General features: G+C 43.0%; 1 protein-coding gene across 3 annotated transcripts; it reads right to left on the bottom strand.

The window, feature by feature from the left end:
* Positions 1 to 367: 367 nt before the first annotated feature.
* RIOK1 (RIO kinase 1) lies at positions 368 to 26,966 on the bottom strand. 3 transcript variants are annotated; one of them, XM_079934416.1, is made up of 17 exons: positions 26,832 to 26,966; positions 23,364 to 23,452; positions 20,268 to 20,358; positions 19,318 to 19,387; positions 18,100 to 18,142; positions 15,452 to 15,544; positions 14,004 to 14,116; positions 13,812 to 13,892; positions 12,689 to 12,775; positions 12,140 to 12,277; positions 11,621 to 11,724; positions 11,299 to 11,405; positions 8,536 to 8,601; positions 7,404 to 7,523; positions 6,516 to 6,569; positions 4,495 to 4,662; positions 368 to 3,418 (listed from the first exon to the last, which is right to left on the bottom strand). In XM_079934416.1, exons 2-17 carry the CDS (start codon positions 23,379 to 23,381, stop codon positions 3,308 to 3,310), a joined length of 1,464 nt encoding a protein of 487 aa, XP_079790542.1. In that variant the 5' UTR covers positions 23,382 to 23,452; positions 26,832 to 26,966; the 3' UTR covers positions 368 to 3,307. The 3 variants fall into 3 exon arrangements, with proteins under 3 accessions (XP_079790542.1, XP_079790540.1, XP_079790541.1); XM_079934414.1 differs by having other exon boundaries at positions 23,248 to 23,452; positions 26,832 to 26,960; XM_079934415.1 differs by lacking the exon at positions 4,495 to 4,662 and having other exon boundaries at positions 23,248 to 23,452; positions 26,832 to 26,960.

Raw genomic sequence — 26,966 nt, 5'->3', positions numbered from 1 at the left:
GGATCCCACATGCCGCAGAGCGGCTGGGCCCGTGAGCCATGGCCGCTGAGCCTGCGCGTCCGGAGCCTGTGCTCCGCAACGGGAGAGGCCGCAACAGTGAGAGGCCCGTGTACTGCAAAACAAACAAACAAAACAAAACAGAACTCCAACCAAAATGGATTAGGAATGTAATAACCTAATCCAATTCAAGAGACAGAACATGGAGAGCTCTTGTTTTATGATCACCAAAGGTTGAAAATCTTAGCCATTTGATGTGGTCACAGGAAATCTTCACAGGAGACCATACATACCTTGACCATACCAGCAGACCATACCTGCTGATTCATGCGACCCTTTCATCATCAAAAAGTAAACCCCAGAAGTCAAAGTCAAGCTCTGAATGAATGTTCCTGGTCTTTACTTATATGTGTATAAACAACTAAGAATTAGAAAATCTGTCAAGCTCTTGAAAACCAAAAGGATTTTTAGAAATGTCAACATTCAGAGCCCATGGCATTTGAGATGTCCTTCAAGGGAATTTTTACCAGCTTCTAGAAGAACATCTTCATCTCTTCATTTTGAGCGAAAAGGTGAATGACATCATAGCCACAAAACAGGATAGGCCTGCAACCAAGAAACAAGCTGCTTGCACAGAATTCAGCAGAAACCCATGAAAAGGAGAGCTCTTCTCCAACAAGTCTTAGTACCAAACTACAAAGTTCTTCAACCGATTGAGTCCATCTTCATCAAGGAGTAGAGAAAGCTAAAGAAAAAGTGATGTCAGCCCCAAATGTGGATTCGCATTTGATCAGACTTGGCAGCCAGCTGCCACTGTGCCCACCTCTTCACTCCGAGGCCAGGCTCAAATGCTGGAGCTCCTGGGCCAGGGAAAGTTCTGTTCCTAAACTGCTTCATCAAAGGAAGAATAAGTAGAGCCGCAGACGAAATAGCTGTGATTTTGTGCTTCAACGAAATCAACCAGATTCCTCACAGTAAACTTTCAGAAACACCTGCATTTTTGAAGGGATTAGAAAATCAACGAAATAGGACAGAAAACCAGATACATCAACAACCGACAAAATGATGTCCCAGCCTTTGGATCAAGAGACCCCAAAGCTCATCTCTCCAAATGGAAAGTCACTGCACAACCAATAATCCAGGGACACTAAAACCTGTCAAGTGCTCAAAATTCTATTGCAGTTAAAGCCAGAAAGTAGCCCTGTTAAGTTTGCCTACAAAGAGGCTCCTTCCTCCAGACCTCCTGGCAAGAAACAAACAAGGGAAACGGTTTCAGACCAGTTTGGCAAGAATGCTACCAGTGGTTCCCACTCAGCCACAGCTACAGCCCAGAATCCAGACGGGGAAACAGCCACATGAGCAAGCTGCCAGAAAAAGGCTCCTCAAATCAGAATCCCCCCCAGTCCCAAATCCCGGCACGTCACAAGCCACTTCCTCCCGGCAGCAGGTAATGAGTGTCCGTCCTACCGACACCACTTTTGCCCAGAGAAACTGAATCCAAGCCTAGTGATTGCATTCGATTCACCAAAGATGGCACTGCGGAGCCCGACCACCTGATTCAAACACGCCTGGCTGGAGGTAAGACCCAACCCATGAGAGAACCGGGGGGTCCTGAAGATGAATCCCCCAGGGTGTACTGGATTGCTCAGCCTCCTTTTTCGTTTTCTCTTTGGTTGTGGTAACTGTAGAATATTTTACAGGACATACAATTGTGTTTCACTGAAATTATACTTCATATTTTGAACTTGTTTCAAGTCAGGAAGAGAGGCTATTATGAACGTAATAAATTTGACTTAAAACTTTAAAAGCTCAATTGACCCTGCCACCTCTTCAATAACCCACAGATTCTCAAACAAGCAGGTGCAAGCTTCAGTTTAAGGGAAACTAGGTTTATCTATGGAAATTGCCTTTGAGTCAAGGACTAAAATCAGCATTTCTCACAGCACATCCAATTCACCATGCCTGCTTTACCTAGAATCCAACCGCTTCTCTCCATGTCTACTGCTACCATCCTGGACCGAGCCTCCGTCACCTGTCGCGTGGGTACCACAGTACATACCCAGCCACCTGCCCATCCCCACCCATCTCCTAGTCCATTTTCCCTGGAAGCCACAGGGATCGCGACCCTTTCAAAACAGAAGTCAGATTACACCATTCCTCTGCTCAAAACCTTCCAGGCGCATACCACCACCTGATCTAAGCTGCTACTTCCCCCCCATGGTTATGATGCTCTAGCTCCCTGTTTCTGGAACATTTCAGACACACTTCCGCCTCGGGGCCTTTGCACTTGCTGTTTGCTTTGCCTGGAATGCTCTTCTCTCCCGATATGCACATGACTCACATCCTTCAAGTATTTGCCCAAATATGGCCTCTCAGCGTGGCCTGTTTTAAACCTGCACTCTCCCACCGCCCCAGGCATTCTCTTCTCTACATTATTTCTTCCCCTCCCCCGGAATATATTACCTGCTGATAGACTATTTTTTACTTATTTTGTTTAATGCCTCGTCTTCCTATTAAAACGCAAACCAGCTGAAGGTAGTAACTTTTGTCTGCTTTATCCAGTAGGCCCGCCCCTCCCTCAATAACCCACTGACTCTCAAACAAGCAGGTGCAAGCTTCGGTTTAAGGGAAACTAGGTTTATCTATGGAAATTGCTTTTGATTTACTGCTGTATCCCTCGCACCTAAAATACTCAAATATTTGATGAATGAATGAACAGACCTCATAGTTGAATGTGAAATAGCTTATAAACTAGGAGGTCCTAGCTCAAAAAAGAATATGAAAGATGAAGAGTAACTTATTGTAAATAATCATCAATACACATAGAACAAAGTTGTGATGAACGATTATATCAACAACTGAATTCTCTAAATCAGTGAAACCCCCTTTTATAGAAACCGTGGCCTTGTAATCAAATGATTTCAGATGGGTCTTTGGCACGTTACAAACAAAGCAAAAACAATTTGCCCAAGTTTGTCCAAAGTGCCTTTACGTAACTGCTCAATACATTTAAACAGTTACGATGCTTCAAAAACCAAACTGCAGGAGAAAATATATACAAAAGTAAAATTGTATAAAGTTCTTCATTAAAATAGTAGCTTCAACAGTCCTCTATCAATACCATAAAGAGCTAGGGACTAGACCTAGACACTAGAGCTTAGAGCTTTTTACATAATTACATGAAAACATGTGAATCCGTCCACGAGGACACTGCAGTAATAACCATTCAGTTAAAATCAATAACCCATCCTCCAGATGCAGCTCAGAGAGCAGGTGATGGGAAATCACTGTATATCATACAGTTCTGGTTCTATTTGCCCCTTTTCGTCTTGGCTGTCTTCTCCTTTCTTTTTTTCACATGTTTAGGAACTTTGTTTTTTCTTTTCTCTCTCTGGGCTTCCTTGACCATCTTTTTTCTTTCCTGTAAAAACAAAAACAAAAAGTAAAAATATTTGCAAATTTAATTCATTCTGAGTATTCATGTTATTACAACTAAATTTTTTTAACAAATTAATTAATTAATTTATTTATTTTTGGCTGTGTTGGGTCTTTGTTGCTGCGTGCGGGCTTTCTCCAGTTGTGGTGAGCGGGGGCTACTCTTCATTGCGGTGTGCGGGCTTCTCACTGCAGTGGCTTCTCTTGTTGCAGAGCACGGGCTCTAGGTGCGTGGGCTCCAGGAGCTGTGGCACGTGGACTCTAGAGCACAGGCTCAGTAGTTGTGGCGCACGGGCTTAGCTGCTCTGCAGCATGTGGGATCTTCGCGGACCAGGGCTCGAACCCGTGTCCCCTGCATTGGCGCAGGCGGATTCTTAACCACTGTGCCACCAGGGAAGCCCCAGAACTAAATTTTAAAATACATGTAAAAAGATAAAAAGTGAGCATCACAGAAAAAAAATTGAAAATGATAATGGTTTCGTGGTAGAATTTGGGATGAAAATTATCTTTAAGATTTCTTAATAGAAATTTGAAGATAGCCAAAGAGAACGTGTGCTAGGGAGTTGGGTATGTCTCTCAGAAGTCTTGGAACCCTCACTCTATATAAGGTTTAAAGGATCAGGCTAAGACTAAAGAGTAAGTTAGCCATCACGGATTGTTTCATCAGTAGCATCTCTTATGTCCGCGGCCAGGAGTGGAAGAAACAGAGATTCTGGAAACAGGGAGCTGGGCTGTAACGCCCCTGAAATGGTTTTTTGGTATTTCACCATGGGGCAACTCCAGCATCATTTGTTCTTCAAGTGCATGACAATCACTTTTCATCAATGCACTGAAACTAGTGTGCCCTCTCTCTAGGCAGTGCCCAAGGAGCTCTTAGTAGAAGCCCAATCTCTAGCTGATGTTACCACCAAAAGCAAAGTTCATGCTTGGGAACTAAAACGTCAGGTGGAGGGACTTACTGACCAATGTGTTCAGCAACTATGATCCAGATATCTGAGCAGAGAGCCTTGAGGGGCTGTGCTGTCGTACCAACAAACAAGGGAATCTAAGTTTGTGGCTAACCTTTTTATCAACTTCAAGGTCAGCGGTGGGCTTTCTGGAGCAGGCGTTGTCTCCCTGGTCTTCAGAGTCTGTGTCAGAACACTGAGAGCTTCTGGCATCTTCTGAATCAGAACACGTCTTTTCCTTAACTTGACTTTCCTTAATTTGATTTTCTAGGAGTGCAGGGACCTTGAAGATATCAGAGGACCATGTTATTCTAAACCAGTCAGTTATCTATTGGTATTAAATGTGTTAAGGCCAAAAATCAGATTTCAGCCTTACAGACAGACTTTGAAAAATAACATCCTGTATTGAAACATCAAAACAATGGAATCAACGTCAGGGAGGACGCCTCAAGGAGCCGTTCCCGGACGGCTCAAGGACGTACCCAAACACAGGGACTGGGGCTTCACTGGGTGACCTAGATCAACAACAGGACCGCTCCACTTCCTGCAGGAAATCAGGAGGGTCGAGCCGGGATTTGGAAAGAGGCGAAAATACACATAGAAGTGAAAAGTGAAGTTACTTGGATAACTTCACAGTGGATTTCCTACCAATTAAATTTCATTTAACACTTGTTAATCCAATCAAGAGGGAACACAATATTTAAACAAGAGAAACATTCATTTTTCCCCTGAAATTTAGCAATTTTTTAAATAATTAATTAATTAAATTTTTGGCCACGTTGGGTCTTTGTCGCGGTGCACGGACTTCTTATTGCACTGGCTTCTCTTGTTGTACAGCACAGGCTCTAGGCGCAGAGGCTTCAGTAGTTGTGGCGTGTGGGCTCAGTAGTTGTGGCTCGCGGGCTCTAGAGCGCAGGCTCAGTAGTTGTGGTGCACGGGCTTAGCTGCTCCGTGGCATGTGGGATCTTCGCGGACCAGGGCTCGAACCCATGTCCCCTGAATTGGCAGGCGGATTCTTAACCACTGCGCCACCGGAGAAGTCCAAATTGAGCAGTTTTTAAAGCAGGAGGAAGCATTTTTAAAACCACGAGGTTTTCTTTTCATAATGAAAAAAACAGATCTTTAAAAGGCGATTGTGCAGAAAGGCTTTCCAGCCAGTTATAGCACAATCTTCCTGCTCTAGAATTCAAAGCACACCTACCCCATCACACCTGCTGCATAAAACCCAGAATTCTCCCAGTCCAATTCTTCCCACAGAAAAAACACACTCAATTTTCAGAATGTAAACCGTGATCCTTCATATTCAAGCCTTTCATTAAGAATATTAAAAGAAGTGGGACTTCCCTGGTGGCCCAGTGATTAAGAATCCGCCTTCCAATGCAGGGGACGTGGGTTCAATCCCTGGTCGGGGAACTAAGATCACACATGCCGCGGAGCAACTAAGCCCGCGCGCCACAACTGCTGAGTTCACGTGCCTCAACTAGAGAGCCCACATGCTGCAAACTACAGAGCCCACACTCCCTGGAGCCCACGCCACAACAAAAGACCCCACATGCTGCAACTAAGACCTGACGCGGCCAAATCAATCAATCAATCGACTATTTTTTTTAAAAAAAAGAATATTAAAAGAAGTACGAACTACCTTTATTATTGCTTAAATAAGAATCAATTCCTGCCGTTTGAAAATGTAAGACAAAACAAAGTGAGTTTAAGAAAAAAACACTACAGGAATCTGTACTGTGAGACAGCATGACTAGCCCTTCAACAGCCTGTGTGCTGGGATGAGACCAGATCTCACTGTTGCTTTAAGCTGGTTGTGGAAACATCAACAAGCACATGGTTATTCGTTAATAACTTCACAAATGAAGAACAGGATACAAAAAGAATCGATGCCTCAGCTACAATAACAGAGCAATTCAGGGGCAGAATGAAGAATAAACCACGCATTTCCACATTTCAGTTTCATGGTTAAGAAGAATGAACATAAAAAGGGCATTGCTGAAAATGCCCATGGACTTTGAAAGCATCTGTACTAGTAACATTACGCCACTGTTAATTCAATAACACCTGACATGAAATTTTATATCCTTTGAAAGAGTTTTCAAGTAAATGAACAGTAACACATGTTCTGCATACCTTCTGAACTCCTGACAAATCCTTCTTCAGTCCCGTGACAGTTTGGTATAGAATCTTGAAACCAAAAAGAAAAAAACAAGAATCAACATAAAACTGGACACGGAAGTACACTGCAATACTAAGAAAGAACACTGTGGCCTAAATGATACCTTGTGTGATTGTAAAAAGGTGCCTAACATTTATCTCATGGGACACAGAGAGTGTGTAGCATGGGTGTGGTTCTCACCCACAGGCACAGCAGGCGTCAGCAGACTCTGGCCCACAGGCCAAATCTGACCTGCGGCCTGGTGGTTTTTAAGGATAAACAGTTGCAATCAATTTGATGATAGAAAGCCCTAACTCTGAATCTCAGCTAAATGTAATGTTTTCTCCTCTCCCCCAAATAACTCTATTCTTCTCTCATTAGTAGACCTGTATCATGAAAAGTTGTGTGTTTTCAATTATTATTAAAGTATTTTTAATTTCATCAAAACTTTGGGGGACGTTTTTTCTCTCTTGTTATATAACAACCCACATAATAGCCTCAGTCTCGCTTCTTGGCCTGCGAAGCCTTAAATATTTACTATCTGGCCCTTAAGCAGAAAAAAATTTTCCAGACTCTGAAACACATATGTTAGTGGAGCTAGTATAATAACCATTTATAGCCTAGACTTCTACACAAATCTTCCTTTTCTTGCAATTATAGTCTGTTGGACTCATTCAAGTGTGTCCTTTCCTTTCACAAAGACCAGGGGATTGATCCCCTTTACAAGCAGTGTGCGCAGAGGGTTTGCTAATGTGAAGGGAGTGAGCCGTCGCACAGGCGTAGAGGCCGACACTCAAGACGGCGGGTCTGGGCCGGCAGCTTCCGCGGCGAGCTGACTTGCTGAAGACAAACCAGCGACTCACGTTGTCCTGCTGGGCGTTCATGGCCATGTCCTCTTCCTTCAGTTTCATCATTATATCCACATCCCTCTCATAGTTCTTCACTTCATTCAAGGTTCTAGGGATGTAAGCTCGCTTAAACACCTAACGGACGCAGAGGGAAAGTACAATGGAGACTCATTCACGTGCTTCTCCCGCGCACTCAGCGTCCTCACCCCATCAGGTCCCAGAGGAACTCATCACCATCGTCACCCTCAGCTCTGATATACGGTAACCCTTAGAATAACCCTTCTCTCCCCTCGTCTGTATTCCATGGAGCCTTTCTGATGGGAGAGAAAGGAGCTGCCGTGAGCAAGCGCCCCCTGGCTATGCCTAACAGAGGAAGGGGCTCTTTCATGCGAGCATCGTCTACCCTGCGCCACAGCTGACGTGTACGGGGTATCTTATACTCACCCATCACACCACACACGACAGCGGTGAGAATTATTGTTATTTTGTAAAAGCCTACTATGGATCACCTTCACAAAAAAATATACTGACTCCCAAGATTTTAAAAAAGTCTTCCTTTTTACCAAACACGAGTCTTTAAAATCTACAGTGTTACTGAAAGCAACATTTAAATCACTTCAAAATTCCCATTAGCGGGCTTCCCTGGTGGCGCAGTGGTTGAGAGTCCGCCTGCCGATGCAGGGGACGCGGGTTCGTGCCCCGGTCAGGGAAGATCCCACATGCCGCGGAGCGGCTGGGCCCGTGGGCCATGGCCGCTGAGCCTGCGCGTCCGGAGCCTGTGCTCCACAGCGGGAGAGGCCACAGCAGTGAGAGGCCCGCGTACCGGGAAAAAAAAAAAAAAAAAAAATTCACATTAGCAAACTAAAACAGGCTCTTCCTTCTTGAATCACGTCCTCCAAGGGGTTCTGTAAAAATGTTCTCCATGCAGAACGAGGGGCTAACAGGTCACTGAGTGGAAGGATGTAATGGGATGTAAGTTACACAAGCTCGTGCAGCTGAATCGTGTAACGTGTTATGTCTCAATGAAATATCATCATTTAAAAAAACTGCTTATCTATTAAAATTAAGATCATGCCCCAGCAATATAAAAAAAAAGACCTCAAGACACAAGTGTTTCCTAAGTCAGTAAACAGATGATACATCTTACCTCTTCATCCACATGATCTTGGCTGGACCTTTCCTCCTTGGTCCTTTGAGATGCTATTTCCATGGCCTTGGAAAGAAAACAAAAATCACTTTCCTTTACATTCAACCCACATCCATTCCCCAATTTTAGTGGAAAGCTGTTCTAGCCTCTCTGGGTACAGCCCTTCACCCTGCGTATCCTCCAGTAGTACAGGTTAGCTCTCCATGGTAGAACTCACCAAAAAGGCTGTCATCGAACCCAGAGGTTAACAGTATAAATCAAACTCGTCTAGCCTCAGGGCATCCCTAGACTCTTCCTCAAGAGTAATACTGTTTTGACTAATTTTTAAACGATTAACAAAAATATTTATTAAAGGAAAACTGACACCGAAAGAAAGAACCCTTCCTCAATTCTTGAGCTGTCCATGAAGGGGATCACAGAGGAGCGGGAGGGTCCGCTCACCTTCAGTCCACGGCTCTAACGCCGCCGCACGACAGAGCCCCAAAGAAAGCTCTTTGAGCAAACGATGACTGACACTAAGAAGGTGACAAAGATTCTATAGATTCTTTTGGCTTGTAAAACTTAAGATTTGTTCTCTAACCTATTTAGAATACACAGAGGAAAGCAAACAACAGTGGTACTAGAGTTTTTTAAGTTCACACATTAAAATTAGTGCTAAAGAGTTTAAGAAGGGGGCTTCCCTGGTGGCGCAGTGGTTGAGAATCTGCCTGCCAATGCAGGGGACACGGGTTCGAGCCCTGGTCTGGGAAGATCCCACATGCCGTGGAGCAACTAGGCCTGTGAGCCACAACTACTGAGCCTGCGCGTCTGGAGCCTATGCTCGAGGCCGCGGTGGTGAGAGGCCTGCGCATCGCGATGAAGAGTGGCCCTCGCTTGCCGCAACTAGAGAAAGCCCTCGCACAGAAACGAAGACCCAACACAGTCAAAAATACAATAGTAAATAAATAATAAATAAATTTTTAAAAATTATATAAAAAGAAAGTTATGTTTAAAAAAAAAGAGTTTAAGAATAAAAGTGATGTGATATTTACTTATTCAATTAACGTGATTATTTCCTCTGTGCCAGGTACTGAGTAGCTACCAGTGATACAGAGTAAAATCTTGTCCCTTAGGAGTTCACAGCCTAGCAGAGGGTGACAAAATTAAAAAGAACTTCATGTGATAAGAAGGATACAGTGTGACTACGTCCGTTACAGAGTTAGATAATATAGAAAATATACCTATGGAAACAATGAGCTCTGCCTGATTTCTCCTCGAGAGCTTTCTGAATTGAGCTTTGAAGTTCCCTAGGCAGAGCAAGACGAGCAAAGGTAGAAATGGGAAGGCGTTCCAGGGAAAGGGGAGAGTGTGAAAAGGTGGGAAGAACCTGAACACCTGTTCAGGGGCCATGTGTTCAGTATTCTACGATTGAGAGGCAACAAAAGCAAAAACAGATAAGCTGGACGTCAAAACTAAAAACCTCTGTGCATCCAAGGGTGTGGTCAACAGAGTGAAAAGGCAGCCCATGAAACGGCAAAAAACATCTGCAAATCATATATCAGACAAGGGGTTAATAATCTCCTAAATATATAAAGAACTTCTATAATTCAACAACAAAAAAACCAATCTAATTAAAAAATGGGCAGACCTGAATAGACATTTCTCCAAAGACATACAAATGGCCAACAAGCACATGAAAAGATGCTCAACATCACTAATCATTAGGAAAATGTCAATCAAAATTGCAAGACCCCACCTCCCACCCATCAGCTACTCAAAAAACAAAACAAAAAATAAAACCAGAAAATAACGAGTGTTGGTGAGGATGTAAGAACGTGGAGAAACTGGAACCCAGGCAGCCTGCTGGTGACAGTGTAAAATGGTGCAGCCACTAGGGAAAACGGTGTGGCGGTTCCTCAAAAACTAAAAGTAGAACGACCATATTACCCAGCAATCCCCCTTGCAGGTATACACCCAAAAGAACTGAAAGCAGGGTCTTGAAGAGGTATTTGCACACCCATGTTCACAGCAGCGTTATTCACAACAGCCAAAATGTGGACGCAACCCAAGTACACATCAAGGGATGAACAGATAAACAAAATGTGGTCTATACACACAATGGAAGATTATTCAACCTTCGAAAGGAAGGAAATGCGGCGTCATGCTACACCACGGATGAACCTTCAGGGCATTACGCTCAGTGAAATAAGTCAGCCAAAAAAAGACAAATACCGTATGATTCCACTTATACGAGGTACCTAGAGTAGGTGTCGTACACATAAAGCAGAAGGGGCTTGGGAAGGGGAGGGACTGCGAGTCAGTGTTTAACGGGGACAGAATTTGTTTTACAAGATGCAAAAAGTTCCATGGATGGATGGTGGTAATGGACACACAACAGTGTACTTAATGCCACTGAACCACACACTTAAAAATGGTTAAAATGGTAAATTTTACGCTGTGTATATTTTACCACAATTTTAAAAGTTCTGTGATGCAAAAAGGCCTCTGAGAAACAAGGGAAAGGAATTAATGACCCAAAGCTAACAGGTTTCTTACTATACATTCACAAAGTTGACAGCCTGTGTATCTTGCTGATGGTTAAAGTCAAGAAACCTGGCTTTACCATCGGCTTTTTACTACAGCTTGATTCCCCATCTGTGAAATCAGGAGACAGTCTCTGGAAGCTGTCATGATGAATAAAAGTCATGCCTAATAGCCCTGAGTCCCTCAGAAGTGCAATCACTACCGCTTTTGTCTGTTCCTCCCATCCTGGCCCCACCTCACCTTTGCCAGATACGCGTCCACGTTCTCGTTTGTAACTGATGGATCCGTGACGAATTCAAAGAGCTCTCGCACAGTCATCACGGCGACCCCGTGCTTCAGAAAGAAACCTGTCACGGGAAGACATTCGTGAGAGCTTTGCGAGGGAAGAGGTTGTTAATCCAACCCCTTCATAGAAAAACAAAGAGATAAAAATACCCCATGACCCACACTGGTGTCAGTATCACTGCAGCAAACGATTTAGTGCCAAGATTCTCTATCAACGGTTTACCAGAGTGAAAAGCACCGGCGCAAACAAGTTGGGAGACAATCCCAGTGTCCTCACCGTTGACGTTGGCGCAGTCCTTCCTCAAGAACTCCAAGGCGTGCGGGTGGTCATGCTCCACGGACTGAGAAACGTCAATGATGCACACGCCTCCACCCTGGTACCTGCGGGCCAGGTGCGCCGGGGGTGAGCTGCACGCTGCCTCCAGGCTGGCATGAGGGCCGGGCACGCGGGGCTAGGGCGCACCACGGCTCGCCCACACTCTCGTTTAAACATTTCTACTTTAGTAGCAATGGAAATAACTAATAAAATGAATGAGGTGGGTAAGAAGAGCCACTTTGACTAACAAGAGATGAAAACTGAGAAAATTTCCCAAGTCCTTTAGCTCTGCTAACGATCAGAGTGGTCAATTCTGTGACTAAGGCCACCAAAGGCAGGGAACACATCCTATCCTGTGACCCTGTGGAAGCCAACTCTACAACTGGGGAATTTAGCAGGACTCCTTGGACGGGGATTTAGTTCATTTCCCCAAAGGACACGAGGTGACTGCTGGGAGGTGCGCGTGGGCCACACACTCACAGCATGTTGAATTCACTGAGATCCGCGTGCACGAGCCTGGCGTCCTGGTACATTCTCCTCATGTACTCGATCACCTGCACATACAACTCCCGAGCCTTGGATTCTGATAACTGGACGTTTTTCAAGAGCGGCGCTGGCCTTGAACAAAAATAAAGTGAACTCAGATAAACGGACCCAGAACAAGATTTCCTGCTTCCTAACATTGTTACCCGTTCTTTTCTTCTACCAATCATCACTGAACAATGTGCTTCGCTCCAGAGATACGGTTCTATCAATAAAAAGCTGTCCACAAACAGATGCTTTTCCAGCTGACTGTATGAGACATTCCCCAAAAAACAAGGTGAGCTTTGTTATTCTGAAGCATTTTGGGACTTAAAAACAGTAGAACAAATTAGTGACTCTATGCACTAATAGAGTGGGAAAGATTCATTAAAAATATTACAAGACGCAAGGAGCTATTTAAATGGGAAATATTCACATGTTGGATAATTCAAAGCACTTAAAAATACAGTTCTGGGCGTGTAATTATTAGGCCTGCTACACACTCACATGTCGTCTTTGCCAATGAAACTCATGACGAGAACATGACTTCGCAGCAGGATAGGTTCTGGGCACGGGATCTCTGCTGTGTTTAGCCTGTGATATGAAAACAGATAAACGAAAAGCTGAAACAAGTCATCTAAAGCACCTAATCTAAAACAACTTACAACAGCTGCAGTGCACAAGACTAGCAGTGCCGTGAGGAAACAGCACCCAGGCCTCCCGTGATTTTAAGCGGCACCGTTACGCGTCACCAAGGATGGCAAAACACCAGCAATTCAACTAGGACATCCCATAGCCTCCATGGCATAGTTCGATGCCAGAGATGTCAAACTGTGAAGAAACGGGCGCCCCAGAACCGACGAAATACAGCAGATACGTCTGCAATTATCTTTTGAGTTGATCAGTGTCAACAATGATGAATAAAAATAGTGAACTCATAGCCAGTCGCAAACTGAGCATAAGGAGATTTCAGAAGGACTTCCAAAACAAGTGACCTTTGCTGAATACTGCTACAATATCCAGCGTATGGCACCTATGTATAGCATATATAAAAGGTAAAAGATATTTGAAAGGGAGAAAAAAACCTTCCAATTTAAAACTTCAATTGAGGAAACTTGATCTCAGTTGCCTTTACTTGATACAAAGGTGCCAATGCAAACAAAGAATACAGAAATGTGTCCAAAATGGGACTGAAGAAGAGGAAACTACGATAAAGAGCTTAGGGCCTAACAAAATTGCCTAAAACTCCAACACCTATAAAAAAAAAATGACACGTTATTCTCACCACCTGATTGTGTCACTTCCCTGCTTCAAATCCTGTAACGGCTCTTTATCATCCTCAGTATAAATTCTAAACCTTTTCACACGGCTCCCAAGGCTTTTCACGTGACCCAGCCTTGCAGAATAAATGTAAGTCGGGGCACAATTCTCCTGTAATGGGTTCGTAAAACAGGAGAGAGAAGGTAGCTCCTATTCGCTTGGAAATGCGTTTCCTCTGCTCACCTCTGCAGATCTAACGGAGCTCTGCGAGACCCTATCTTTGGACAGAACCACACCAGGACCTGCTGGGAGGAAAGCTCTGAGGCTGACATGCAGACACAGCACAGACACACACACCCCGGACAGTCACCTGATTAAGTTCCTCATTTCCTTTTCTGCCCACGTTTTCACCATTTTTCTGGGGTTGCCTTTACAGTAGCCATGACGAAACCTTGAATGAGAAAGATATTTGCTATTTCAATCATTCCATTATTCTAGTTTTTATTTTTAGGATACAGAAATCAAGTCACCTGGGGAAGAAAAAAAAGAACCCTGCGCTCACCTGAATTCCCCACTGACATACTTATCCCGGTCTTTGAACACCAAAATAGAAGTTTTATAAATTTTGATTGCTCTGCTCTCTCCGTTTGCTGTGCGAGCGTGATATACATTAGCCTATTTTGAGTCAAAAACAAAGAAACTTAAGTTTGTGTTAAATAACTATACGTAGTATTTTACTTTTGCAATCTATCTGAGTCTATCCTCAAAGGTTAAAAAAAAAAAAAGTCAAGTGAACTGAAATTCTGTGCATAAGGAACACCATCCTCTTTTGAATATGTGAATTAAAATATAAAACATCACACCAAAAGGTACAGTAAGTATACCTCCAACTTACATGTATAGTAAAGGCCAATTTAAACACACGTGAGACAGACACAGAAAACAAACTTACGGTTACCAAAGGGGAAAGGTGGGGAAGAGGGGGATAAATTAGGAATTTGGGATTAACAGATACACACTACTATATATAAAACAGATAACCAACAAGGACCTACTGTAGAGCACAGGGAACTCTACTCGATATTTTTAATACCCTATATGGGAAAAGAAACTGAAAAAGTATAAATATAAAAATATATATAAATATATGTGTGTGTATGTGTATATATATAACTGAATCACTCTGCTGTACACCTGAAACTAGGACAACACTGAAAATCAACTATACTTCAATAAAAAATAAATTAATTGAAAAAATAGGTCTTCAAATTAAATAAATAAATATACACATACATACATACATACACGTGAGAAGTGGTTTCAAACATTTTTGTATTTCAAGTACGTGGAAAATATCTGAAGACATTCTTACATCTCATGATTTATAAAGTGAATTTTACTGAGAACTGCTTCCCACAGAATGAGTTGCTAATAGAAAAGCAGCATGCCATATATAAAGAAAACAATGAGAAGGACATTTCTTGGCTAACAGAAACTAGACCATGACCCCCTGTCCCAGCAGTAACCGTCTGACCATCTGAACTCACTGCTGGGCACACCTGGATGGACTCCATGACGCAGGACCAAAGTCCTTACATGCACAACTTCCTACCCGGCCATAAACATTAATAAAGCCATTTAAAAAAATTTTTTATTGGAATATAGTTGATTTACAATGTTGTGTTAGTTTCTACTGTACAGCAAATTGATTCAGTTATACATATATCCACTCTTTTTTAGATTCTTTTCCCATATAGGCCATTACAGAGTATTGAGTAGAGTTCCCTGTGCTGTACAGCAGGTCCTTATTAGTCATCTATTTTATAGAGCACGTAATAAAGCCGTTTCTAAGAAATGGCGCTAATTAAACTATCCTGGCTTGTATATGGGGTTTTTGTTTTTTCTTTTCTTTTTAAAGGCACGATTTATTTACTAAGTGCCCTAGTTTCACCTGGTATCTGAAATCAGAAAACTAACATGGACGCATCAGGCATCCCAAGAATGGCTCACCTCTTTCCCTGTGCTAATGCAGCCGTTGATCTCCGATATGATTCCTCTCATCAGCATCTTGAACAATATCATTCGTGTTCTGGGATCCAACACCTAAAAAGAAACGCAAGAAATACAAAGGTCAGAGAGTACCAAATATTTCTCACTGAAGCGCTAGACAAGAGACTGAAGAGCAAAGGCACTATGCAATCCTGCTCGACTAAAGAAGAGTCACTATTGCGGTGCTTTTGTTCACTCTCGTTTTTAGTGAATGAAATGTGAGGTGAGACCAAAGGAACCAGAGACAAGAAGCCAGCAAGTTCATTCAGTCATGCAATCAAAGGCTACCAAGTCCAAGAGAAGCTGAAACTGACTCTAGACCAATGCTAGCTAACAGAAATACAATCAAACCAGAGGAAATTGTCTTTTCCAGTCGTCGGGAAACAGGTTAAATTAATCTGAATAGATTTTTATCTAACTCAATACATCTGAAACATTATCATTTCAATATGTCATCAATATAACAAGTTATTAGGAAGAGAGTTAACACTCTGTTTTTTACACAAACCCTTCAAAACCTGGTGTGCGTGTGCATCTCTAGCACATTGCAAGTCATGCTAGCCGCACCACACAAGCTCCATGGCGGCTGCACTGGATAAGAAGCTTTAAAGCGGCAACCAGCATCCTACAGTTCACAAGTCAAATCAGCCACAGCCTGTTTTTCTATAGCCTGAAAGCTGAAAATGGTTTTTAATTTTAAAAATATTTATTAAAGGGACTTCCCTGGTGACACAGTGGTTAAGAATCTGCTTACCAATGCAGGGGACACAGTTCAAGTCCTGGTCTGGGAAGATCCCACATCTAAACCCGGGAGCCACAACTACTGAGCCCGCGTGCCACAGCTACTGAAGCCCTGGCGCCTGGAGCCTGTGCTCCACAACAAAGAGAAGCCCCTGCAATGAAAAGTGGTCCCTGCGCACCGCAACTAGAGAAAGCCCACGCGCAGCAACGAAGACCCAACGCAGCCAAAAATAAATAAGTAAAAAAATATATATATTATTAAAAAAATTGTAGTCCACAATGCCTAAAGTATTTATTATTTAGCCCTTTAAAGAAAGAGTTCGCAGACCCCTGCTAGAGATGAGTAGATCAGGGAAAGGCTCTCCTTCAAAGTCAGAGCAGTCAATCTTGAGTACAAAGGACCCTCAAATTCTCTTTAACAAATGGAAGGCAACGAATTTAAAGCCTGAAGCTGTTCACACAGGAAACTAAGGCAGCTGCACATTTACATGCAATTCCCAGGGTGCAGACAGCCCTCCAGCTCCAGGCAGGGGACAGTGAAAGTGGCCCGAACTAACTATAGTTCAGGGCCTACCCTTCAACGAGGTGGCTGTGGACGCACAAGAAACCTAAGGTTAACAGAAACAAAACAACCTTGTAAGACTGGAGGACTAACAGCAAACTACAACCACGGCAACTGGAGCAGAATGAAAGGAAAGTGCGTAAAGAGGCAGTAACTGCCGCTGCTCCTCTGCGCGCGGGTAGACAGAGGGCAAGTAAGCTGGGTGAGCGGGAAATCTGTGCAGAGACCTGGGCTTCTGCAAGATCGCGGGGGAGCCAGGCGAGAGGCCCAAATAGCTAAAAACAAAATAGGGGAAGAGACACAGGAGAGGCAAGTCAACTTACAAATATAGATTTTTAAAAGACAGTTTAAGACTCAAGATATACGCTCTTGTTCAAAATTAATTTCCCAAGAGAAAAAGGATTTCAGGGTCTTTGAAAATGAAAGCTGCCTCCTCTCTCTGAGTTGGACCACACTTCGTTCTCAGTCACAAAATACACAAAATAACTAAATCAGAGGAAAACAAAGACACAGATCCCAGACCTGACCTGCTCCTGCCAGACTGAGGGTGGAATTCCTCATTTGCACAAATGGGTTGGAGCTCAGGTTGGGTGTGACTCCCTTGGGATGGAGGTGGAGAGAATGCGTGCTTGTGTCTTAAACCAAGAACCTGTAGGGCGAAGAGGCTACTATTCGAAACGTGTTTGTGCATATATGTACGGGTCGGGGAGCGTGGTAGGCAGCAGAAGCAACGTTCTGACCTCTTTTATCACTCTCTTCACAACCAAAATCTGGGCCAATCCTAATACCCAATTACAACCCTCTACATGTGGGAAAATCAGGGGCTGATTTTTCCCCATTCGTGAATAAAGAATAAAACAAGCGTAACTTCTAAACCAAGTAAGGGATTCTAATTGAAAATGTGAAGGCATTATCTGTCTACCCCCCTCTCTCTCACATACACACGCTTTGTGGGTGATACCTGACTCACCACCTGGAAAGGCTCACAAAATCCCTGCAGACCTTGTTTAAGACAAAAGAAAAGATTTCTGGTCTTATAGTCAATTCTGCTTCCCCCCAGAAGATGAAAGCATGCGTGGTGGCTTCATAGGACCACAGAAGGGGGGCATGATTCTAATTTATCTATGAATAGTCCTATTAGAAATAAAGCAAAATGTAGCTCTCTAATCTCAAACAAGGAGCAATTTTACATAGAAGCAGTTCTAGGTGACATTAGCATTAAGCAAGAAGGATGAAAGCAAATTACAACTCAAAGACAGAAGAAATGCTACTTTAAAATAAGAGCTTGCAACACTTTCAACTGTACCTGTTCTACAGTTGCTCTGTCCGACTTATCTTTGATGCGATACCTAAGGCAGAACCAAAAAAACAGAAGTGACATTCAAAATTCAGAGAAGCCAAAACCAAAAGTTTCTAAATGTACATCGTTCCATGAAATTCCTAAGCAGGTAGTTCCTTCAATAACACGCTTCACGACCTCATCATAGTTTCATCACTTTGTGAAACTTCATTTCCCCTTAATAAGCAATTCCGTTCCCTAGGGCAAAAGGAGCGTATCTGCAATAAGAAAAAAAAAACGCCATCCATGTTTCAGAAGCATTAAATAAGTAGAGCAGTGGGATAAAGCGAACCATGTCGGAAAAAAGAAAACATCAAGTCTGTAACTACTGTCCTTAGACCTTTAATGATTCTATTAGTATAGAATTAAAGTCATATACAAGGCTTTCTCTTCAGAGTCCTTTTCTACAAAGACACAAGTTTTTATCATTTCAGGACAGTTACTGCATTAAAACGCAGGCTCTGATGGCTTCGGCTCACACCAAGTGACTCAATTCACAGACTAACCTAAACTATTAACAAAGATTCAAACAGACACTTGAATGAAATAGGAAATGCTGTTTCTCAAAAAGCTGGTATCCCTTGGGCATAACAATAAACTAGAAGAAAACTGGTTTTTAAGTTCAGTTCTAACACTGTCATTTATATGATCTTAGTGTCACTTTCTATAATATATTGTTAACGCCTTACAGCCATGAGCAATAGGAGGTTAGCCAGATCTTAAACATTTGGCTTTGGGAACAGAGTTGTAAATGAAAACCGTTCTCTGTTGTATCACTATTTAGTTTTAAATCTGCCCTTACGTTTTAAAAAATATTCCATGGAAGGGAACAATTCTTAATTAGTTCTAAAAAGGGAACATTTTTATACTCTAACATTCTAGTTCAAACTGTAACGTACAAATACTGTTCCCCTCCTGAGAGCACATTTGTGAATTTCACAAGATTATAGTTTTAGCACAGATTTCTTAAGAAAACTCATTTAATATTTTCAACCTACAAAGGCATAGGATACCCTCATTTAAACTTAAAAAAATAAAAAAAAAGAATTGGTTCAGGTACACAAAGGAACATCCTTTGCAAAAGAATTATGACAAAGATGCTACTACTTTGTCTAGAATTAGTTCCTACCAGCCAGGTTTTGTTTCATTTATTTATTTATTTTATATACTTGAAATATTACTTACATATCTGCTTCCTTTTGTCTAAACTTTCCCGTGACTTTGTTTATGACAGAATCAGTAACGTTTAGTTTTTCTAAAAAAAACAAAAAAAACCCACAACATAAACAACATGTAAGACAAAAGTTTCTGACTAGCATACTTTCCGCCTTCTCCATTTTCTAAATATTTTATTATACATAGTATCTATTGTAGTAATGAAAAAAGTGTTTAATGTTTTTAAGGGCAAGCGCTAAGCTGTGCTTCCTTACTATCAAGAGCTGTCACTTTCATCACCACAGCCGTCATTTCTGAGCCATAAAAATCTAGATCCAGAAATCTCTCAAAACTACTTTACCTGCGTACGTTGAATTTCAGACATTTTTTAATGTTTTGTACGACTAACATAGATAATATAACTGCCTGTATTCCAAGTTAATTCTAAAAATGTCAGTTTCATTTCAAATTACGGGCCTATGATAGGCAAGATGAGATATGAGAGATGCTGTACCAGGTCTGTAATAGTCAGCGTCTACGAGAGAAAGATGACCCTGCATTTCCCAAGTGGCTTCAAATCCACATTCTGATTCCTTGCTTTCAATAGCTCTCACTAAATGATTAACGCCACACAAAAAGTTTCAAGTAAAACAAAACGTAATTATACCTAGTGTTTTCAACATCCTACTACGAGATAATCTTACTACAAAATCTAATACAAAACAGACAATAACTTGAATGGGTATCTGTAACTTCGTATTTCTACAACAGGAGAGAAAACACAACTAAAAATGTATAAGTTAGTCTTTCCTTGAAGCCATGTTTTTAAATGACTAAGTTTTTAATTTTCTCTAAGCATTGGTATTTAGTCAGTAACACAGAATATATCCATTGCCTAATCTAATAAAATTTTATAACACTTTGTGGTTTTTGAAGAATTTTCTCATAGCCCAGTGAGGAAATGTATCTTAAAAACTCACCTAGATTAATTTTATTCTCAAATTTCCGTAAGATCTTGTCTGATGGAGTAGACATTTTGGCTGAATTGTAACTGGGAGTCTGTCGATTTGCCTGGAAGAAATGAGTTCCAGAGACTAAAGCTCTAATTATAAGTACAAGCCTAAGGTTCATAACGTTTTCTCCCTTAGTATTAATTAGTTAATTAATTTATGGCTGCGTTGGGTCTTTGTTGCTGCATGGCGGCTTTCTCTAGTTGCGGCGAGCAGGGCTACTCTTCGTTGCAGTGCGTGGACTCATTGTGGTGGCTTCTCTTGTTGCGGAGCACAGGCTCTAGGCACGCAGGCTTCAGTAGTTGTGGCACGTGAGCTCAGTAGTTGTGGGTTCTAGAGCACAGGCTCAGTAGTTGTGGCGCATGGGCATGTGGGATCTTCCCTGACCAGGGATCAAACCCAGATCCCCTGAATTGGCAGATGGATTCTTAACCACTGCACCACCAAGGAAGTCCCATAGTTAACTATTAAAGTATCAATACTTAGGGGAGTACCATAAGGGAAGGGAAGGATCAATCAAATTTGCCCAAGAAGTTTTTTAAAAAGGCATTTGAGGGTTTCCCTGGTGGCACAGTGGTTAAGAATCCACCTGCCAACGCAGGAGAGACAAGGGTTCGAGCCCTGGTCCAGGAAGATCCCACATGCCGCGGAGCAACTCAGCCTGTGCGCCACAACTACTGAGCCTGCGCTCTAGAGCCTACGAGCCACAACCACTGAAGTCCGTGCGCCTAGAGCCCATGCTCTGCAATGAGAAGCCACAGAAATAAGCCCGCACACCACAACGAAGAGTAGCCCCCGCTCGCCGCAACTAGAGAAAAGACCGCGTGTAGCAACGAAGACCCAATGCAGCCAAAAATAAATAAAGTAAATAAAAAAAATTATTTTTTTAAAAAAGCCATTTGAAATAGGACAAAGTCACTGGCTAAAATAAAGTCTATATAATCTGCATTTTTGCTTTTGTTTCTAACCTCTCTACAACATATTTTTCATTATTATAAATAACAAATTAAAATTAAACGCATTTTTCTAATTTGACTGGTTTCTAGATTTAAAATGTGAGAATGTTCATTTACCCCCAAGTGTATAATAAAGAGCTAAGACCAACGTTAAACTGGTTCCAGGAATTTCATTTTGGGCTTAGTGTCTCAAGAGAGGGAAAGATTAAGTACAAGGCTTAGCACTTAGACTGGTGCAATGCACAAACTGAAGTAATGGGAAAAAAAGGGAAGAGAGGGGAGACAATATCCAGAACCTGTAAATAAGAGAACAGAGGTTAAAAGGGCCTGTCATTGGGCTTCCCTGGTGGCGCAGTGGTTGAGAGTCCGCCTGCCGATGCAGGGGATACGGGTTCGTGCCCCGGTCCGGGAAGATCCCACATGCCGCGGAGCGGCTGGGCCCGTGAGCCATGGCCGCTGAACCTGCGCGTCCGGAGCCTGTGCTCCGCAACGGGAGAGGCCACAACAGTGAGAGGCCCGTGTACCACAAAAAAAAAAAAAGGGGCCTGTCACAAGGACTGATTCAATCCTGGTATCTAAGCGTGAACTTGGAGGCTGAGTAGTTTCTTATTTACAGGGAACTTAAAAATTGTTTTCTATTAAATATAACTTAAAATAATACATGTTCACAGTAGAAACCACAGGTAAATTTTTAATTACCTATAAGCCCAGTGCCCAAAGATTAACAGTTAACATTTAAGCATATATATTTTTCCCCCTAGCTTTATTAAAAGAAATTCCACTCTATGTTGAAATTGCTCAGTCTCACCAATGAATCAGTGAAGGAGTTGCCAAAGCAATACCGCATGTAAGTGTGAAATTTCTTTGGTTATTCAAGAACGTATGCATTCTAGGCCACGATATAGCTGTTTTAATTTTCAAAGAAATAGTTCTGCTTCCCCCCACTCCCTATCTTCATGCTCCAGGAACCTTTATGTTCCAGGAAGATGCACCGTCTGGACCCTCTGGTTCTGCACACTCCCAACACTTAGTCCTTGCAGTTTGAGGGGCAGGCTCTATGCGGCTTGGTAACCTGCATTCTGCACTTGGTAGAAGATGGCAGATCGGGAACATTTCTCCATGTCATTAAGACAGTTTTCCATGGCAACAGACTTTATGGCTACATAATATCTCGCTGCGTGAACCAGTCCCACTGGAAACGACGAATCAAGGTCGTTTCCAACATTCCTCTGCCAGAAACAACAATCCAGGATCATTCTTGTAACTAAGTCTTGGGACCCTCCTAGAAGAACTGCTGAGTCAAAGCACTTACTCTATTAAGCTTTTATCACGCACCAATTTATCCTCCAAATAACTGTACCCATTTATTTGACCATCAATTACATATTTTGTGTCTCTGTCAGTTCATAAGTGAAAGAAAAAAATCTCTACATACTCTCTGCTTTTCTTTAATTACTAATTAAGCTGAACTTTTTCTCTGTTTCCTAACCATTTGTAGTAATCTGCCTTTTTGTGTCTTTTCCCAGGCAGATTTTTAGGTTCATTATCTTATGACAATTTAAATAACTTTTTAAATTTACTGATTATAGAACAAATGTACATCATTATCAGAAATATGGAAAGGATGAAGAATGAAAACCAGTAAAGGCTAGGGCTATGGTGCAATATAACCTGGTGAAAACCTTTCAGTTACTCAATTCTAGAACCACAAAAAGGCCTTTTAAAAAAGAAGACATAGGGCTTCCCTGGTGGCGCAGTGGTTGAGAGTCCGCCTGCTGATGCAGGGAGCACGGGTTCGTGCCCCAGTCCGGGAAGATCCCACGTGCCGCGGAGCGGCTGGGCCCGTGAGCCATGGCCGCTGAGCCTGCGCGTCCGGAGCCCGTGCTCCACAACGGGAGAGGCCACAACAGGGAGAGGCCCGTGTACCGCAAAAAAAAAAAAAGAGAAGACATAAGCAAACAATGCAAAGATGTACAGGATGGTTCATCAGATACCTGCAGGTTACTCCCTCCACCTGAGGCTGAGCACCTGACCAGTTTTCCAAATCCATCATCGTAGTCCCAGTCATCATCGTCGTCATAATCCTCCTCTTCCTCCCTTTCCATCTCACCTTCACCCATCTTCTCATCCACGTTATTCTGAAGGTCTTCAAACAGAATATCACCTTCCTCTTTGACAGTCTTCAAGTCAATGTTTTCACTGGAAATAACAATGTTTTGGCATGTTTACACATACTCTAATTGGACTTGCATATGTATTTATTTATGATATAGTAGGCTACACCTATACCAATAAATCTAAAAGGTTCCCTTACAACATCTCCCAATAAACTCAAACGTAACACCAAGTTCTCCTGTTTCTCAGGTTTCTGTTCCAGCTGTTCACTTATTCTCCAGGTCCTACCACGGAAGAAGTACATAAGGTGGTTAAATCCACCCCTGCCTTAATGAAGTTAGAATTTATATTATTATCTTCTCTGCTGAATGAACTAACTCTGATGTGTACACCTGACCTGAACTTCAGGAAAAACCATTCACAGAGCTGCTTTAAGAGGGGGTGGGGGTAACTTTCTGACCAAACTTGGGAATAAGTCGAAAGCCTTATTTCAAGCCTTACCTTGAACTCAATTATCATTCTGCAACAAAAGGAGCCGTATCAAGACTTGTGTTACACAAAGAACTTCAAATCACCCTTGCTCATGAAGGGAAGGACGGTGAAGAGAAGCAGCACAAATGAGAGAAGAAAGCTGGGTATAATTAAAGAGGAGAAGCGGAGACTGACAAACCCAGAGAACTGGCCCAGAGTAAAGGGAGCACAACTAACAGGGTCTTTTTATGCCACGTGAGAATTCAGACGAGTGTTACTGTATCTTCTTAGTTTTTCAAGAGAAGCCAGATCTCTGGGTTTTTGGGTAAAATCTCCCACTTACCTGGTATATTCAATTTGAACAAACCACTGTGCACACCAAACACAACATGTCTGCAGGTCAGACTCCAGAGGCAGTAGTACCAGTTTTGAGCCCTCAGGTGGAGAACGAGTACAGAAACCACATAAAACACATGATGATATGCCCTACCAGATTAAACACAGGCAGACAGTGGTTTAAGTAAATTCAGATGATTGATCCTGACTCATTAACTAGCCATGGCTTAGAGGGCTCCAAATCTCCACGGATATGGGTGGGAAGAGAACAAATAATCAGTAAACCCCTGTTGTTGACTAGGATTTCATAAACACAATCCAGAAGTCGATCCTTCAATTGCCAATAACCTAGAGCAGCATGATAAAGCTATACCTTCATTTGTACCACGGCTTCCCCCCCTCGGCTGGACAATCCCTTGTTGAGGGCGGTTGTCCTGTGCCTCAAGGATGTTCAGCAGCATCTCTGGTCCCTGCCTTCCAGACGCCACCAGCGCACCCCCCCCCCCCCCCGCCCCGCCAGCTATGACAAACGAAAATGTCTCCAGAGTCCCAGGAGTGGGCAAAATCCGCCGGTTTCTACCTTCACAGTGTCTAGTGTACACTCATGACCGTTAACTACTCACCAGCCACACTGGCTGTGTTTCTTCTGCCCACTTAACTTAGTTCCTAAGGTCTTCTGTACGCTCATCTGAAAACGTAGTTCTGGATGCCCTTCTCATTTCTTTGGCTAAATCCTACGTATCCTTCCAGTATTGACCTGCTATCTTTGCTCAGGAAAGTCTGCCCTGTTCTTTACCCACTTCTCCTTTGTACTACTTACCTAAATCTAATACAAATAATTTGTCTAATTATTCGATATGCTTCCCCTGGTAGAGTGCAAGTTCTGTGTCATTCAGGGGAGTATTTACCAAGGTATCACGATCCACTAACAAGAGATCTGACAGGGCTTCCCTGGTGGCGCAGTGGTTGAGAATCTGCCTGCTAATGCAGGGGACACGGGTTCGAGCCCTGGTCTGGGAGGCTCCCACATGCCGCGGAGCAACTAGGACCGTGAGCCACAAGTACTGAGCCTGCGCGTCTGGAGCCTGTGCTCCCCAGCAAGAGAGGCCACGATAGTGAGAGGCCCACGCACCACGATGAAGAGTAGCCCCCACTTGCCACAATTAGAGAAAGCCCTCGCACAGAAACGAAGACCCAACCTTGCAAAAATAAATTAATTAATAACAATAATAAAAAAGAATAAGGTCTTTGAATGCAGAGAATGTGCTTTAAAAAAAAAGATCTGACGCACAGAAAGTGATCAATCTATATTTACTGAAATTAATAAAATCTATGTGTAGTGAATCCTTACTATAAAGTAAAAACCATTTTCTTGGAATTCCAAGATGAACTCTATGTTTCATTTTGCTTTCAAGTAGGAGTTATCCTTAATTCCTTTTGCCTCTCACTTCACATCTAACCTACCGTTACACCCTGTCCCTTCGCCCTCCAAAACATCCCTAGCTTGATCCCATCATCTTTGAACTCAATTACCTGAGTACTTTTGAACTGTGTCCACCTTTGCCCTCCAAAACCATCTCCTCCAGAGCGGAATGATTCCTTTAAATCATACATCAGGTGATGTCACTGCCCTGCTAAAAGCCCTCCTGTGGCTTTCTGTAAGACCTAGAATAATATCTCAAAACCTTACCATCACTTGTAACGCTCTTCATGCTCTGGCCCCTTCTCACTTCTGTATCATTACCAACCAATCTCAACTACATGCACTGTGCTCTAGGCACAATGGCTTCTAGATCTTCCTTTCACAGCCAAAAGGGATCCCACCGTAGGGCCTCTGCACCTGCTGTCCCCTGTCCTGAATTGCTGTTCCTGCTGCTCTTCCTGAGTCCGTTAGATCTGGACTATTTATTTATTCATTCACTCATTTTGGCTGCACCGGGTCTCGGTTGCTGCACGAGGGATCTTTGTTGCTGCGCGCAGGATCGTTAGTTGCAGCATGCAGGATCTAGTTCCCTGACCAGGGATCCAACCCAGGTCCCCTGCATTGGGAGCTCGGAGTCTTAACCGCTGGACCACCAAGTAAGTCCCCAGATTTGGACTTAACCCTTCCCTTACAACAAAGCCACTACTTAGGTCTATCAACTGATTTTAATTGTTTGCATAGTAAATATGTCATCTGGGTTTTTTTAAAAAAAAAAAATCTCTATGTACCTAATGGTGTGCCCTCCCTCCCAAGTAGAAGGCAGAACTCAATAGCAGCAGGGCTTTGGTTTGTCTTGTTCATCGCTATCTTTAGCGCCGAAGACAGAAATAGGCACACGATAGGTGCTCCAATATTTTTTGAACGCTAAATGTAGTTAAAGCTCAAACACCTGTTACCCAATCGCTCTCTCCAACTCTGCCTCTCAGCGATGCTAACAATCTGGGAACCCTGGACTCTCCGGACAGACAAGCGGCTTTCATTAACTCTGCCGGCACCTGAACAGAAAGACCTGGCTGGGATGGAGAAAGCAGCAAAAAGCTGTGAAAAGAGCCCCGAGTGATGAATTACCAGTCTCCCTCCAAACCACAAACAAGCGTCAACTCCCCAAAGGGACCGCGGCGGCGGAAGAGCGAGCACCGTGCGCACAGCGTCGGTGTACTCACGGCTGCCTACCTGTCCGAGGAGTCGGCGTCGTCAAACTGCCCCGGAACCACCCGACTCATCAGCAGCCGCCGGTAGTCCATGACGGAAGCGCGCCGAGCCTCAGCGCCACCAGCAGCCGCTCGCCCTGCGTCGGGGCAGGAACGG

This window comes from Stenella coeruleoalba (assembly GCF_951394435.1).
Source record: "Stenella coeruleoalba genome assembly, chromosome: 10".
NCBI classification, from domain to species: Eukaryota; Metazoa; Chordata; class Mammalia; order Artiodactyla; family Delphinidae; genus Stenella; species Stenella coeruleoalba.
Note: the sequence above shows the minus strand (reverse complement) of the source record. Positions and strands in the feature narration are given on the sequence as shown.